This window comes from Lagopus leucura, unplaced genomic scaffold (assembly GCF_019238085.1).
Source record: "Lagopus leucura isolate 7727_CA_CO unplaced genomic scaffold, USGS_WTPT01 Super-Scaffold_100037, whole genome shotgun sequence".
Classification (NCBI taxonomy): Eukaryota; Metazoa; Chordata; class Aves; order Galliformes; family Phasianidae; genus Lagopus; species Lagopus leucura.
This window is the reverse complement of record NW_024962286.1, coordinates 4,232,732-4,247,890: the sequence shown is the minus strand read 5'-3', so window position 1 is coordinate 4,247,890 and position 15,159 is coordinate 4,232,732. Positions and strand designations below refer to the sequence as shown.

The 15,159-nt window shown below is 45.6% G+C and overlaps 2 protein-coding genes across 3 annotated transcripts; both read left to right on the top strand.

The window, feature by feature from the left end:
- Positions 1 to 58: 58 nt before the first annotated feature.
- MRPL20 (mitochondrial ribosomal protein L20) lies at positions 59 to 2,607 on the top strand. The gene is made up of 4 exons (XM_042883236.1): positions 59 to 200; positions 984 to 1,094; positions 1,396 to 1,473; positions 2,139 to 2,607. Exons 1-4 carry the CDS (start codon positions 114 to 116, stop codon positions 2,310 to 2,312), a joined length of 450 nt encoding a protein of 149 aa, XP_042739170.1. The 5' UTR covers positions 59 to 113; the 3' UTR covers positions 2,313 to 2,607.
- A 425-nt stretch (positions 2,608 to 3,032) lies between these two features.
- On the top strand, positions 3,033 to 11,879 carry CCNL2 (cyclin L2). Of its 2 annotated transcripts, XM_042883226.1 has the most exons (11): positions 3,033 to 3,353; positions 3,984 to 4,058; positions 4,336 to 4,445; positions 4,719 to 4,839; positions 5,488 to 5,552; positions 8,423 to 8,522; positions 8,607 to 8,711; positions 8,916 to 9,057; positions 9,684 to 9,801; positions 9,882 to 9,974; positions 10,520 to 11,879. In XM_042883226.1, exons 1-11 carry the CDS (start codon positions 3,033 to 3,035, stop codon positions 10,872 to 10,874), a joined length of 1,605 nt encoding a protein of 534 aa, XP_042739160.1. In that variant the 3' UTR covers positions 10,875 to 11,879. The 2 variants fall into 2 exon arrangements, with proteins under 2 accessions (XP_042739160.1, XP_042739161.1); XM_042883227.1 differs by lacking the exons at positions 3,033 to 3,353; positions 3,984 to 4,058; positions 4,336 to 4,445; positions 4,719 to 4,839; positions 5,488 to 5,552 and adding an exon at positions 7,899 to 8,021.
- Positions 11,880 to 15,159: the final 3,280 nt, after the last annotated feature.

Here is a 15,159-nt window from a genome sequence, read left to right as displayed (position 1 = left end):
GAACAAACGCGGCCTAGATGAGTCCACAGCAGGCGGAAGGACCAGGGCCCTCCCCCTTAGTGCCCGCCCCGGAAGCCGGGGCGGTGTGGCGTTGCCGTGCCCTCGGCGGGGAGATGGTGGTGCTGAGCTTACCGCTGTGGCTGCGCAGCCGCCTGACCGATCGCTTCTGGAGGGTGCAGGAGGTGCTCAAGTATGCTCGGGTGAGTGCGGCACGGCCCGGGTGCTCGTCCCCGTGGATCCCTGGAGGCGGCTGAAAAAAAAGAACCAGCGTTTTGCGTGGCGCTGGTGTATGAATAGCGCTGGAGGCCTGGGGCTGCTTCAGCACACGTGAGGAGCAGGGGGTTCTGTGCCGGAGGGGTGAGCAGCACGGGAGAAGCAGCCTGCAAGGGCTGATTTGGGGGTTTGAACTGAAGTTCTGATAGCTGTGCTTCGGCTGGGGAAGAGCCTTTTCCAAGGGCAGGCTGGCATCCTGGCGAGAGGTACGGCTTGCTGCAGAACTGAGCTGGGAAATGTTCCTTTAAGTGATGGCAGCAGCAGCGTGAGTTATTTGGGATGACAGTTATTCCACTGACCATACGGCAATGGCCTGTCATGATGCAGGGGTGACAGTGCCAGCAGAGGGTATTGTCCTATTCCTGCGGACAAAAGTGAGAGGGTAGCGCAGGAATGGGGATGAATGATAAAGATTTAGAGGTTGTTCAAAAGCACCAGTTGCCCTCAACCTGGAACCACAGCCTAAAGTGATGTCGGCTTTTCTCTCCCTCCTGCTGGACTGAAAGGTTTCATCCTGAACCAAATTTTCAGTTTTGAGTTGTAAAGTGATGAAAGAATATTTGCAGTATATGCCAGCTGCAGGCTTAGCTGATGGTTGTGTCTTGCGAAGCCTGTTATGAAGGGGTTTGAAGAGCAGACAAGGATATATTAGCATTACTGAAGGATTTAATAGCTTTAAAGTTAACAAGAACATCTTGTTTTTATTTCAGCATTTTCGTGGAAGGAAGAATCGCTGCTATAAGTTGGCTGTACGAAATGTTACCAGAGCTTTTGTGAAGTCAACGAAGGCCAGAAAACAGAAGAAAAGGTTCCTAAGAGCGGTAAATAGCAAACTGTTATCTGTAAACATTGTAACAGGAAAAAGCACAGAACTGATAGAGCCACTTTTCTCTGGGGGGAATTGTCTCTCAGAATGTGTTACCAACATGAAAAATGCTGTGAATTTAAAGTAGTAACCCCTCGGTGATCTGAAAAAGCTCACATTCATGGAGATGTATGTTGCACTGAGAAAAATGAAGGTCTGAATGTGTTAAAATTTACTAGATGTGAGCAGATCAACATCACAGAATGCTTATTTATATAATATTTTATCACCCAATATGTTAATTTTTACACTTTCAGCTCTGGATCACTAGGATCGAAGCAGCTTCTCTTGAACATGGTTTGAAATACTCAGCTTTCATAAGCAATCTGTTTAAGGTAAGGATGGTGCTTGAGTAATGTAGATGTAGTTTGACAAAACAGATCAAAAGGTTGCTGTCTGCAACAGCAAGAAACTCAGTGTGCAGCTGCCACTTGCCAGTCCTTGAAGAGAAAGAGTGGGGATGTCCAAATGGGAGCCTGAGCAGGCAGTACCAGCTTAGAGCATGGGTGGAAAAGCTCCCTCTGTCAGACTGAACTTCTTCCAGCACTATTCTCCTTCCTAGCAATGAAACAAGCTGTGCTTATGAGAATTGTACTCGCTTGAGGCACTAAACTCTGCCCTGATCCTGTTTCTCTCAGTTTCCTTTTACTCTGTTAGACATCGTTGCTTCTAAGTGAAGGATATTTTTCTAAGGTTCTCTGTAACAAGATTCAGAAGAAGCCAACATGCAGTTCTTCAGTTTAGAACGTGAGAGATTTGTTCTTTGCTTCTTAGTTTGTATTGGAAAGACTTTTGAGAAAGTCAGGACAGAAATTAGTGGCTTAAGGAGACACCCATGACTGAGTAATCATGTCTGACAGTTCTCTAGTTGTGCCAAAACTGTACAGCGTAGGAAAAAATGGTGATTTGCCTTAAAACCTCAGATAATTACTAGGCATTGCAGTGTTGTTGCTATTCCTAAAAATTACAGTACTTAACCAACAATTCATCTTATACTTAGACCCAGGTGGAGCTGAATAGGAAAATGATTGCTGATTTGGCCATTTACGAGCCAAAGACATTCAAGTCCCTCGCTGCCTTAGCCCAGAGGAGGAGACAAGAAGGTATCCTCGCCGCCCTGGGAGACAGGAAGGAGCCAGAGGGGATATTTTCACGTATCGTGCACCACTATTAACATCCAGCACCTGCGGATGGGCGTCGTGAGCAGGAACTCGTAGTGCAGGGCAGACCTGCTCACAGGCTGAGGTCAGAGCTGTGGAACAACTCCGTGATGATTGTGGCAGGGTGGAAGGGCAGGGCGTGATGTTTGCGTGGGTGAGTTGTATTTTCCCCTCTGTTACACGTGAGTTGTGTTAAGAACAGGAGCTTGGTGTCAGTGGTGACACCTGTAGGAGTTCTGATGTTAAGATGTCTATAGCGTGCGCATACCTGCTGTTAAAGACTTAATAAAGATACTTTTTTATTAACAATTTCCAATTATTAAATTGGAAAAAAAATCTGAGTGACTACTAGCATTGTAATAGGGGAAAAAAAATACTTAATAGCTAAAAAACCCAACACCGTACAACCCTGCCCCAACAGAACAGCTGGCACCGGGACGCGCACAAGTCCGCCTGGTGCTGCTGGGCCCCTGCTAACGGCGGAAGCCCCGTAGCCGGAAGTCACATAGCCGGAAGTCCCGCCCACTCCGCTCTTCAAATTCCCAAGAGCTGCGTCACGCTGCCCGAAAGAGCGTCAGATGTCGCGGTGGCTCAACCAATCGCTGCACACCGCTCCGTCGCGTTCCGCCAATAGGAAGTGGCCGGAAGTAGAAAGGGGCGGGGGAAGCGTTGAGGGCGAGGCGCCGCCCGGCGGAGAAGGAGAGCGCAGGCAGGCGAGGCGGCGGCACCACAAAATGGCGGCGGGGTCAGGCAGCGCTGCGGCCGTGGCGGCGGTAACGGGCGGCGGCCCCGCGGGGCCTCACGCTGTAGGCGTTACGGCGGGCGGCGCCGCAGCGGGGAGCGGCGCGCCGGTTCCAGGCCCCGGGGCCGTGCTGATCGGGGACCGGCTGTACTCGGGTGTGCTGATCACGCTGGAGAACTGCCTGCTGCCCGAGCACACGCTGCGCTTCACCCCGTCCATGAGCAGCGGCCTCGACCCCGACACGGAGACCGAGCTGCGCGTCACCGGCTGCGAGCTCATCCAGGCGGCCGGCATCCTGCTCCGTCTCCCGCAGGTAGGCCGCGGTCCGGGCCTGGGTGGGGCGCGCAGGCCTCGCGGCGGCCCGGCCGGGTTAAGGGCTTGGAACGGCGCACCGTGAGGCCTCGAACGGCTCCGGGCCGCGCCGCAGGGCTCTCGCGGAAGGGATTGGGGGCGGCAGCAGGAAGCGCTGATGTAAACGGGGGCGGGAACCCCGTTGGGCTTTGTTAAGGCCGGGCTCGGGGTTGGGGGTGCGTGGTCCTGGTGGGATTCGCTCGGAATGAGTTTTGCTGTGGGTTCAGAGCGAAACTTCCCTGACTGCGGACTCCCAGGTACTCGAGTTGTAAGAGGAAAGCCGTGTTGGAGTCACGCTCCTTCCCCGCCCCTAAGGAAATACCCTGTGATGTTTTCTTTTGGTTTTGTTTGTTGTTTTTCTGGCAACGTTCGGCTTTTCTGAGTGCGGAGGTTTGGGGGCTTCAGATTGGTAATATTTGAGGTGATTTGATTTGCCACTGCAACAGCAATGCTCCTTTTCTTTAGATACTGCTTAACTAGCTTGTTTATTAGCTTTATTTTGGTGTTAAACCTGTTGCTAATCACCCAAAGTGTTGTTTTCTTGACCTGGGAATGGCTTTATTAACACCTGTTATGACTGCTTCTTTCTTAGGTTGCTATGGCTACAGGACAGGTGCTATTTCAGCGTTTCTTCTATACCAAGTCTTTTGTGAAGCATTCCATGGAGGTAAGAAACAAACATGATGTGCATGGCTAGAAAAGTGACTTAATTTTTGCTCTGTTTCACCTGGTTGTCCACCTGGATGTGGTCAGAGCATTGGTAACTAACCTGCAGGCTTACAGACCGATGTAACTTTGCAAAGCTGCACGGTGTTTAGTGATTTCTGTGAAGTGTTTTCCTGTTTTTACCACTGTTTTCTCTTGTTATCCCTCCTTAAGCTATTGAAGGAGATGAGCTTCCAATTTGAGCAAAGCATCAGTCTCTTGCAATACTTCTATTTCAGCACGTGTCAATGGCCTGTGTTCATCTGGCATCCAAAATCGAGGAGGCACCGAGGCGCATCAGGGATGTAATTAATGTGTTCCATCGCCTCCGACATCTGCGAGAGAAAAAGTAAGCTCAGGTTTGGAAATAATCTGGAGTGTTTGCTTTATATTTCATTTATTTGACTTTGCTGGCTGATGTTGGTATCATTTTTTGTCTAATAAATTGGAGACCGTGTTGAAAAGATCTCATTAAGGAGAAAGGGGAGTTGACCAAGTTAAAATAAAGGTTTTTGGTGCTAGAAGTAGTGGTGGTGCATCTTAGCTTTACACAAACACAACTTAACATGCATAAATAACTCTGGGTTTAAGTTTGCCATTGAAATTTGACGTTGTCTTGCAGAAAGCCTGTACCTCTAATACTGGATCAAGAATACGTGAACTTGAAGAACCAAATTATTAAGGCAGAAAGAAGAGTTTTAAAGGAGTTGGGGTTTTGTGTTCATGTAAAGCATCCTCATAAGGTTTGTATTGTGTACATTAACTTTGTGCTCAGTTTTTCATGTGATATAAATGCTTTGAGTTGGGTGCTTAATTCCATGGGAGCTGTGTGGTTTGTTCCTGAGAACAGTAGGTAATTCAATGCAGCTAGCATTGACATCTTAATCATTCATTGTGCATTTGCACTCGTTTGTTGACTAGTATAAACTTTTCCAATTAGAGTAGTTTCCATTCTCTTGCTTTCCTTTCAAACCAGGAAAAACCTGCTGAATGCACCAGGGACACAAAACGTGTCGGGCTGTTCTTTGCAAATGTTGTTCTGCTTCCGTTGTTACTTATTGCAGCTAGCCATATTTTCTCCCAAGTTACAGCTAAAAAGGACTCGTGAGTTGTGTAGGAGAACATACCTAGCTTGAAGACGAGCCTTCTAGATGAATAGCATGATGACTGAGCTCAGAAGACGGAGAGCTAGGAAGGTCAGATCTGGTTGTGTGTCGACTCATGCCAGCTTCTGCACTGGAAAGCAGAGGTGGTGTGGGTCGATGTTGCAAACACCCATGTGGAGTGTTTTAGAACTTGAAAGGAAACTGGATGCCTCATGGATGTCCCTCTGAGATATATAGGTGGCTCTGAAGATTCTTGTTAATAACACAATAACCCATATCTTCCAGATAATCGTTATGTACCTTCAGGTATTAGAATGTGAACGTAACCAACACCTGGTCCAGACCTCATGGTAAGTTGATTTTCTTTGTTACAAGAGACCAGCAGGGGCAGTAGCAGAAATATGTCACTTGATGTATTCTGGGCAGCAGTGCTCAGAAGTGATTGTGGGCCACAGCAGACAGCTCCAGTGTTTCTTGGAGTGCCCAAACTGCTACCCAAATGTTGATCGGCCTCTTAAGTTTGAGGCTCTGTTTTAATGGTAAGGTAGCTTTCCGCCCTGACTTCTCACTACCCTCCTCTCTGCTTTCACCTTTCAGCTGAAGGGAAAACATAGAGTGGTTAAATGGTTCTCTTGGGATTTTGTTTGTCTCTTGTTCTCTGTAGAAAATTGTGTAGTCAGTGTGCTGCCAGGCTGGGAAATGGCCTTTCCCATTGCCTGAGTTTGATTACAGGTGCGTCAAAACATCTCAGCACAGATAAATTTCTCTTATCCGTATGGATAATGCGAGGTATCAGCTTCTAAGACTGGATAAGCACATTGTATTCCTGGTTACCGAGACACGTCCTCTGCCTTGTTGCTTTCATTACTGCAAAGATTTGCTTGGATATGGGAAGCTTAGGAGAAATTCCAGGTCTTAAACGTAAACAAACAACGCTTTTAAGCAACGATGCTTCTGAACCATGCCGTGGTTTAAAAATAGTGTGAATCCAAAGATCATATTTCTGCTGACTGAACTGTCTGGTACTGTGGCCTGTGTACAGAGAACCAGTTTTGACTTTTCTTTTCTGTACTCTTTTAATCAAAGGGTAGCCTCTGAGGGTAAGTGACTAAGACTTCTCCTCTGCTGCCCAAGCGCTATGGTGCAGGGATAGCTGCCGTCTTCAGTCAAACCAAAGCAGGCTCTCCAAAGAGAAGGCTGACTCTAGACAGGTGGTATGCACATGATAGTATAGTAACTGGCCAACTGCTTCTTGTGCTTAAAGTATAACTTATTTTTATCGTGTTTTTTCTTTTTTTCTTGACTGTTGTACGTTTTATAACTTGATGGTTGATATTTCGAATGGTTTTTAATATTAAATTCTTATAACTGTCTTAAAAAAACTGTGTTTTTAATGATAAGAGCAAACGGAGGTAGGATTTCATACATCTCTATATGGTTTAACAGAATAAAAAACCTGAAATTTAATTTCAGTTTGTAATTGAGAGAAATCATGTGATACTGATTTAGGACTTGAAAATCCATACTCCATATTATTCCAGTACTGTTGCATGTGGGTCCCTTCAACTTGGCGTAACCTATGAAGCATTCAGATGTCAATTACATATTACTCATTTCCAGTTTTCTACTCTTTATCAAAGGAAGGAGGGGTAAGTGAGGAGGAGGGAGGAAATTACCCCATTTGAGAAACGTTTCTGATGCTGCAGTGACACATCTGTGTGCTGATGCTTGTAGGTTCCAGTACTTGAAAACAGGTGGATGTCCAGTACAGTTGTTGCCTTTATTTTTGCAATGTGCATTTTACAACGTTACCTTTTGGATTAATTAATACGTTGTGACAAGGATTCACTTCCTCACACACCTGATTCTGAGCCCACACAGAAAGCTTACAGTGACCGAGGTTGGAAGCAGTCAAGTTTTTCAACTTGGCAAGTTAAGCAAAGCATATATAAAGTTCTAATGTTTGAAGCACCACTCTTCTACTCTTGTTTGCTAAGAGGTTTCTTCCCTCATTTTGTGTTTGTGGTATGAGTGGCTTTTAAAGGTCTTTTCTCCTAGAAAGATGAGTTGGTGGTTATGACTGCTCTGGGGCAGCAGTTGCTCTTGTCTAAAATGAGACAAGCAGAGCAGGTGGGAGTTTGACATCTGAAAGCTTCAGGTTCCTTTCAACTCTCCCATGTAAAAAGGATGCAAGTGTCTAGACTGTGGTCTCTGGTTTGGATGTCTTGGAGGCTGGTGAATCCTTGTATAATGGTACCCACATCATTAATAACAACTACTTTCAAAAAGCTTACTATATTGAGGATTTTGTTTTCTGTTGTTTCCCCATCTGATACTTTGCTTGACATATGTGCTCAAAAATCTAGATCTTCTTAAGGGCTTCAACTGACAGATTCAGAGGAAGTTACTTTGTATTTAAGACTTTAGAAGAATAATTTTCAAGTGTACTGACTGGAATATTATATGCAATATTTTACAGTTTTCTCATTCTGTGAATATTCATTTTAAGCAACATTATTGACATTGGACAATTTGGAAATCGTGTTTCATGTGCCAAGGAGGAGATCTGCCTGAATACTGAGCATTCTCCTAAACTGATGTTCCCAGAGACCTTTCATCTATGCCTGCTTTTTGCATCGAGAAGGATTCTGTTCAGGATGGAAAGCACTGCTTCCAGAGGAGAATGGATCCCCTGAATCTTCAGTGGAGGCTGACGTGTGCTGAAGTGGACTTCATTTTCATGGGATAACTGCCACAGGAGCTGCTGCTTTTCAAACCATCTGGGCTCAGCCCTATTGCAGAGAAACGTGAACCTAAAAGTCTGTAACTGAGTACTTCAGCTTATGTTGTATGTTGTCTTCATGCAGATCCTCTCTAGTGCATGAGAGCAGGCCAGTAGAGATCCAGGAGGAAAAGTGAAGTTAAAAATGGTTCTCATCTCACAGCTGAATTTTCAGCAGCCAGTCAGTCAAACTTAATTTCTATCACACATCCCTCCCCTTGAGGGGTTTTTTCTTTTATTTTTTTTATTAAAAATTTAATTTTTTTCTTTTTTTTTTTTTTTTTTTTTTTTAGATCTATAGGAATGTAATATTGAAGTCTAGTTGAATGCAGAAAGAAGCAGAACTTGTAGAAGTAGGGGGAGGAGCGGGGGGAAGATGCAGAGGGGCATCAGGAGGGAAGATCTTGTGCTCTGCAACTCTGTTATCCTGTCTTTCAGGAATTACATGAATGATAGCCTGAGAACAGATGTCTTTGTAAGATTTCAGCCAGAAAGCATTGCCTGTGCATGTATATACCTTGCAGCTAGAACGTTGGAGGTGAGCCTGTGGTTCCATTAACTTTGAGTTTGCTAGGTCTTCTAGTAGAAGCAAAAACTGAGTGTCTCTTCCCCTCCCTTTCAGATTCCACTTCCCAATCGTCCACATTGGTTTTTACTCTTTGGGACAACAGAAGAGGAGATACAAGAAATCTGCTTAAAAATTTTGCAGCTCTATACCAGGAAAAAGGTTTGTGTCTTTCGTATCACGAGTCCCCTAAAGACAGCAAGTTGAAACACGAGTTGGAAAGCCTTACCCTGTTTGACACCAGCTGCAAGCTTGGTGTGTTATTGGAACAGCATGCTGCTCACAGGGTCTGGGTCCTTGTCCTAGGAGTAAGTGGAAAGTCTAGTTTACAAAGCTGTGTTATAAGCAAGGCTCTTGACCTTACAGGTTGATTTGTCTGACCTGGAAAGTAAAATAGAGAAGAAGAAATTGGCAATTGAAGAGGCAAAAGCACAAGCTAAAGGTCTGTTACCTGAAGGAGCCCCGGTACTGGATAACACATCAGGGTTTTCCCCTCTACCTAAAAATGGTAAGCAGTGGTTGAGTTGTTTGGAATATTTTCTCTTGTCCTGCTCTCATGGTAGAGTTTGAATAGTGTTGCAACTCTGTAAGTCTTGAAGCAGATGAAGACTGAATTCAAGTTAGTCTAAAGCTAACTTAACTGTGTACTGGGGGAGATTTGCTTGTATGTGGTTTTGGCAGTAAACTTAATAGTCAGTGTTGGCATGTTATACTAAAGAAATACAGCACAGATATGAGTGGGAGCTTTGGTAAGTAATATTTCTGGGTGAGAGCTCTGAAACTTGTGGTCTGCTACATTCCAGATGATCGTGTCCTCAGTTTCTCTTGCTCATTATTCCTCTCTTTTGTGAAGTGGCTTTGAAGGCAATGTGCTGCTATTGCAGTTAACTCCCTTGTGTGACAGTAATAGCAGTATTTGGGTGGAAATGTTTCAGGTTAAATCCTGACTTGGGGTTCTTCACTTTTGGGCAGTTGTGTGCTCTGGCACGGAGGGATGTACCTGAACAACACAGTAGGTGCAGTAGGGATTGTTAGAAGCAAAATGAATGCAGCGTGGGGAGAGGCTTCAATCCTTATCTCTTCCAGTTAGTATTCACATTTTCAAAACAAGGTAACAAAGGCTTCTTTTTCTAGAGTCTCCAAAAGAGGCTAAAGGAAATAAACCTTCCCCGCTCCCTGTTCAAGCAATGAAGAATGCTAAAAGGAAAGCAGAAGGAGCAAAAAGAACGGGTTCCAATAGCCCAGTAAATGGGTAAGGTTTGCATAACAAAAACTTACCTCTTCCTCACTGTTACTTTAAACAAAACTCACTGTGTTTGTTGTCCCTTGCAGGGTTCAGAAAAGCAGGGAAAGCAGAAGTCGAAGTGGGAGTAGAGATCAGAGTTATTCAAGGTCACCATCCAGATCTGCATCCCCTAAGCACAGGTATGGAGTGCTGCTGCACTGAGGTGGTTGAAAGGTAACTTCAGGGAGTCCTGAGAAATAGAATCACACAGAATCACAAGGTTGGAAACAACCTGCAAGATCATCCAGTCCAGCCACCCTCCCATTCCTATCAGTGCCACAAGCACCAAACCATCTCTTGTAGCTCCTCATCCAGGCGCCTCTTGAACGCTACCAGGGACGGCGACTCCACCACCTCCCTGGGCAGCCATTGCAGTGCCTGACCACCCTTTGAGAGAAAAAGTTTCTCCTAATATCCAACCTAAACCTCCTCTGGTATAATGTCTAGCCACTTCCTTGGGTCCTACTATTTCCTGGGAGAAGAGGCCAGACCCTTTTGCACCACAGCCTCCCTTCAGGAAGTTGTAGAGTGCAATGAGGTCTCCCTTGAGCCTCCTCTTCTCCAGACTGAGGGTCTTCGTGCAGACAGAGGGTCAGTGTGTTTCCTGTGCTGACCTTTAGGAGCTGTTAATGAAGCAATGTAGAGTTGTTGGACTTACAAAGTCACGTCCTTGCTCTTCCTGTAGGAAAAGTGAAAGTTACTCCACATCCAGTGGTTCCAAGTCTCACAGCCGCTCCCGGAGCCGCAGCGACTCTCCTCCCAGGCAATTCAACCACAGCTCGACTTACAAAGCTTCCAAGGTGAGAAGTTACAAGAAATCCAAAGACTATAAATACACAGCACACAAAGCCCGGAAATCACGCAGCAGGAGTTCGTCCCGATCCAGGAGCCGATCCCGGGAGCGCTCCGACCACTCGGGGAAGTACAAGAAGAAGAGTCACTACTACAGGAATCACAGGCACGAGCGTTCTCGGTCCTACGAGCGAGCAGCTCATCGTTACGACAGAGACCATCCTGGCCACAGCAGGCACAGGAGATGAGAGCTGTGAGAGAGGTTCTTTCCTTTGGAATTTGAGCAGCGGAGCCCTCCTTCCCCGTTTGGCCTTTGCTGCATAGGGGTAACCTGGCTTGTAAACCACTTGGTCTCAGTAAAGTCTGTGTTACTGGTTATTCTGTGCTTGCTGTCATGTATCCAAAGGAAAGATGCTAACAGGATACAGTCACAAAAGGACTCCATCTGGTATCTGGCTCCGTGGCTGTTACTCTGGAGGTCAACTGCTAACTGCAGAGCTTGTCTGGATGCTCCTCTGCCTGCTCTTTAGTAATCTGCATACCGTAGCACGTAGAGTGTTGCTTGGGCCTTCCAGTTCTGCAGCAGGATCTGCATTCCTCAGCTGGAATGCTGTGTTGGACGGTCCTTCTGTGGAATTAGAAGGCCCAAGGAGGTTCACAAAAACCATTGGAGTGGCTTGGTGCTAACAAAGCTGTCTTTTCATACTGACTCAATTATGTTGAACAAATGTAAGGTGACTTTTCTAGAACTGATGCCTATATTAGGTTATATATGTGTATATATATTTTGCAGTGTTACAGTACAGTATGGGAATATGGCCTTACTAGCCTTTACACTTTATCCACAATGTAAATAAGCATTTGTTTAATACAGGTGAAAGATATATACAGAAAATTCAAAACTTGAACTCTATAAACAAAAAAAAAACTCGTGTAGAAAGTTCTGATAAATGTGAAAGTATTTAGCTCTGTGTATTGAGAGTAGTATATTTTTTATCTGTGCAATGCTGTGTGCAGGCCACCAGCTCATAAGACATTTCCTATATATACACACTTCAAGTGGTTTGAAATTCTTTACTCAGGATCTTTGATGCTCTGAAGAATCAGTAGTTTGTCAACCTGCATGCTTGTTGAAGAGAAGCCTTTTTAAAGCAGCCAAAACCCCACAGCCCAGTAGTATCAGTTCTAGTGGTATATCTGAGCTGTTACACTTGTGCTCCCTTATTTCATTAAAATATTTGATTTTATATTAATGGAACTTCATAGTAATTTCTTGAGAGCTCTACCACTCTGCCTACTCGTAAAGAAGGAAGAAATCTGGTGTTGAATTGAAAGGATGTAACAAATTGTAGAAGACTAATGGCTAACCCGAGTTGAGTATAAATGCAATAGATGCTGTGCTGGGGCCATCCTGGAGGGGTGGGCTGAAATCAGGTGCTCTTGTTCACACCTTACAAGCTGTCAGTAGCTCTTCCTAGGAGCCTTGCCTGCTATTTTCATCATCTTTTCTGGAGGAACATGGGATTCATGAGAGGTTTCAGTGCTCCTAATAGGAGTTACCACTTCTACAGTACAGTTACCTGTCCTAAATGCATCATCACTCGCTTCAGTAGGCGACCCTGTTTCTTATTCTGGGGAAAGATTAATTATTCTCTGGACACCTTGCAGTGGTAACTGTGATTCTGTGAGTCTCCACCTTGTTTCTGATTACATGTCAGCTGAGAAGAGGCAACAGAGTGAGACAGGCAGCTGATTCAGGAAGGGCTCTGGAGTTCCAACAGAATGCTGCTGTGGAATGTAATGAGGAAGTCAGAGTAGGAGAGGGATGCGAGTGAGAAGCTGTGCTGGCTGGTTCCAGCCAGAGTCGCTCCCTGTTTAATCTGTTCCTGCATCAGCAAACTCTATGCTTTATCTTGACCTCTGCACACAGATGGAAACTAATGTTTTCATACCTGGCTTGCCAAGTGATTCATTGAGTAGAAGTCAAAGTATTAAAGTAGTTAAGGTGTATTGCAGTACAAAAAGTGACTTAGATCTATCCTTAAATGCCTCTAATAGAAACAAACAGAAGTGTTTTAATCCTTCCTACGTGTTTATTACTTGGAGGAAGTGTTTCCCTGCTCAATTACTTCCTTCTGCTCTGGATGCTTCCCAAAACACCACTTGCTCTGCTCCTGAGGTAGGCAGCAGAGAGGAGAAGCAGGTTCACAGCTGCAGCTTCCTTCAGAATGACTCTTGGAGGAATTACCTGAGCTGAGTGTCACGTCTGCTGGCTATCAGTGTGGCTGCCATCCAGCACAGCCCAGGATAAAGGTAAGAGCTGGGCTATGTACTACTTTCTATCTGAACACTGTGTCACTTTGCATAAAAATCAGCAGCTGTGCCTTAGAAGCTGTGCTTCTGTGCGGTGCTGAATAAATGGTGTCCCTTAGCCTGCAGAGGAAAAAAAAATAAGGGAGCAAGTGTGTGTATGTTTGTCCATTGAAGTGGTTTGGTTCCAAAACAAAAGGGATTATATCACAGCATTAAAGGACATCCTGTTCTAGGAGAGAACAACCTGTCTTCACCAGCAGAAAGCCTGAAACAGATAGCTACACAGAATGTCTTGGCAGGGAGGCAGGGGTTGTGAGAAGATGCTCAGAGCAGCTGGAGGAAGTGTAAAACAGAGCTGTTGAAATGCGAGGGCTGAGCCATAGGCAGGAGTAGGTGCACCTCCCTGAGCCAGGTGTGCCTGTCTCACCTCCTGGTGACGTGGCTGAGCCGAAGGACAAGCAGTGCTGCTTTACTTTGCTCCAAGACCACAGTGAAAGACTTCACCACGTGTGTTTAATAGCTCCAGGGAAGCTTATGTGCAAGTAGTTTTACTTCCTCGACCGTGCTGAGGGCTCACAACTGCTGTGTGTCACAATTCCTGGATAGCAATGCCACATGTTAATAACCTGCTGAAAACTTGGTTGCAGAGCTGGGATTTGAGCTCTTTGCAGCTGTCTCAGCTTAACAAACGTTTTAATTAAATCCAGGCTTCTTAAGTTAGTAATCTTAGGTTAGGCCCCTGCAGTTGATATCAAAATAACTGATGCTGATCTACAAAAACCCACGGATCAGAACCTGGGTGTTCATGACTTAACGTGCAGCTGACACAGCTCAATTTCATCAACAGTGGCTCTGGTCCTCTTGCACACTGATGAGTAACTGGGTAGCAAGCATAGCTGCTCTCTAGGAGATTACAGAGCTGTGATTCATGAGGATCTGCTTGTCACCACTTCAGGAAGACTTGTTACGAGAACAGCTATCTTGGGAAAGTGTGAGAAGATGGGGGGGAGGTTCCACTTCTGCTGGGAGCTTCCCCCTCACCCACCCAGCTCACTGCATGGGCCTCAGGAGCACGGCCAGCTGTGCTGCAGTCAGGGGGCAGCTTCAGATCTTCCATTGGCTTTGGAAGATGATGGCAGCAGTTTGTGGTAGGATGGCTGTTCTTTGCGTTCAGCTTTCTAGAAGCTGTTCAGAGTGAACTCTGCTGACCCAAAGGCAGCGGATTAGAGATTAAAAGTCATTTAGACAGAGGGAGTGGTTGTTTTAAATGTTATTTTTTTCTTGTTTGTCTACAGATCCACAGATCATCGCTCTAATAATGACTTATAGTTCTGCAAACACTGCAGTTATCCTGATAATCAGCTGGAAAAAGTGCCAGAGACCTGCAAAAATGCACCCTGCACAGTGACCAACAGGAGCTGTATGAATGGAGTTGACTCAAATGTAGAAACTGCAGGTAGCAATTACTTAACGGTGTTGCTTCACCAGAGGAAAAAAAAAGGTTCTCCCCATTGTACTGTGATGCAACTGCTCCTTGAGTTGCCAGGCAACCCTTGTTTTTATTGTCCTCAAATGCGGGTGAGAAATTGCTAAACGAAGCAGATCTGCATTTGGTGTATGCATCTCAGGTTGAGCTAAATGGCATAATAAAATGGTGCCCCGTTAGACTGCAGGCGGCGGAGCTGAAATCTTCCAGAGCTTCCAAATCTGATTCCTCCTGAAGGAACCAGCTGTTAGCAAGCAGAGTTTGGTGAAAAACCTCGGCAGAAAGAGCTGCGACGACCCCCATTGACTTCAGTGAGGTCTGACCCTTTCTGATGTCTAAATACAAACGAGTGAGAAGCTACATGGCATCCATGGCTGTAGCCCTTTTGGTGAGAGTCAGCTGCAGTGCAGCATGTGGCTGTTGTGCCCTGCTCTGTAGCTCAGTGACCTTAAGCTGTGTCCTTTCCCCTCTGCCCCCTGGCAGCTCGGTGCAGCCCGTTCTGCTTGCTGCTTTTGCTGGGCATTCTCAGACTTATCAGGAAAAAGAGCAATTTATGGTGGATGTTGCCCTCGTGGTTTGTTTGTCAAGTGCTTTGCGTGTTTATGGTGCCATAAAAAGGCACAGCCACAATTAAACACAACATACTTTGTATTTAGAACTTTTCCAGTGGACAAACTGTGAGTCTGTTAAACCTTGGCCTCCGTTTCCTTAATGTTCAGTAGCTGCTGTGCTGC

What these genes read in the sequence shown, in the direction of transcription:
- MRPL20 (XM_042883236.1), top strand. Translation starts at nt 114, where the DNA reads ATGGTGGTGCTGAGCTTACCGCTGTGGCTGCGCAGCCGCCTGACCGAT. An exon ending in AGGTGCTCAAGTATGCTCGG is followed by an intron (nt 201 to 983) that starts GTGAGTGCGGCA and finishes TTTTTATTTCAG; the next exon opens with CATTTTCGTGGAAGGAAGAA. An exon ending in AGAAAAGGTTCCTAAGAGCG is followed by an intron (nt 1,095 to 1,395) that starts GTAAATAGCAAA and finishes TTACACTTTCAG; the next exon opens with CTCTGGATCACTAGGATCGA.
- CCNL2 (XM_042883226.1), top strand. Translation starts at nt 3,033, where the DNA reads ATGGCGGCGGGGTCAGGCAGCGCTGCGGCCGTGGCGGCGGTAACGGGC. An exon ending in CGACATCTGCGAGAGAAAAA is followed by an intron (nt 4,446 to 4,718) that starts GTAAGCTCAGGT and finishes GTTGTCTTGCAG; the next exon opens with AAAGCCTGTACCTCTAATAC. An exon ending in TCCAATAGCCCAGTAAATGG is followed by an intron (nt 9,802 to 9,881) that starts GTAAGGTTTGCA and finishes TGTCCCTTGCAG; the next exon opens with GGTTCAGAAAAGCAGGGAAA.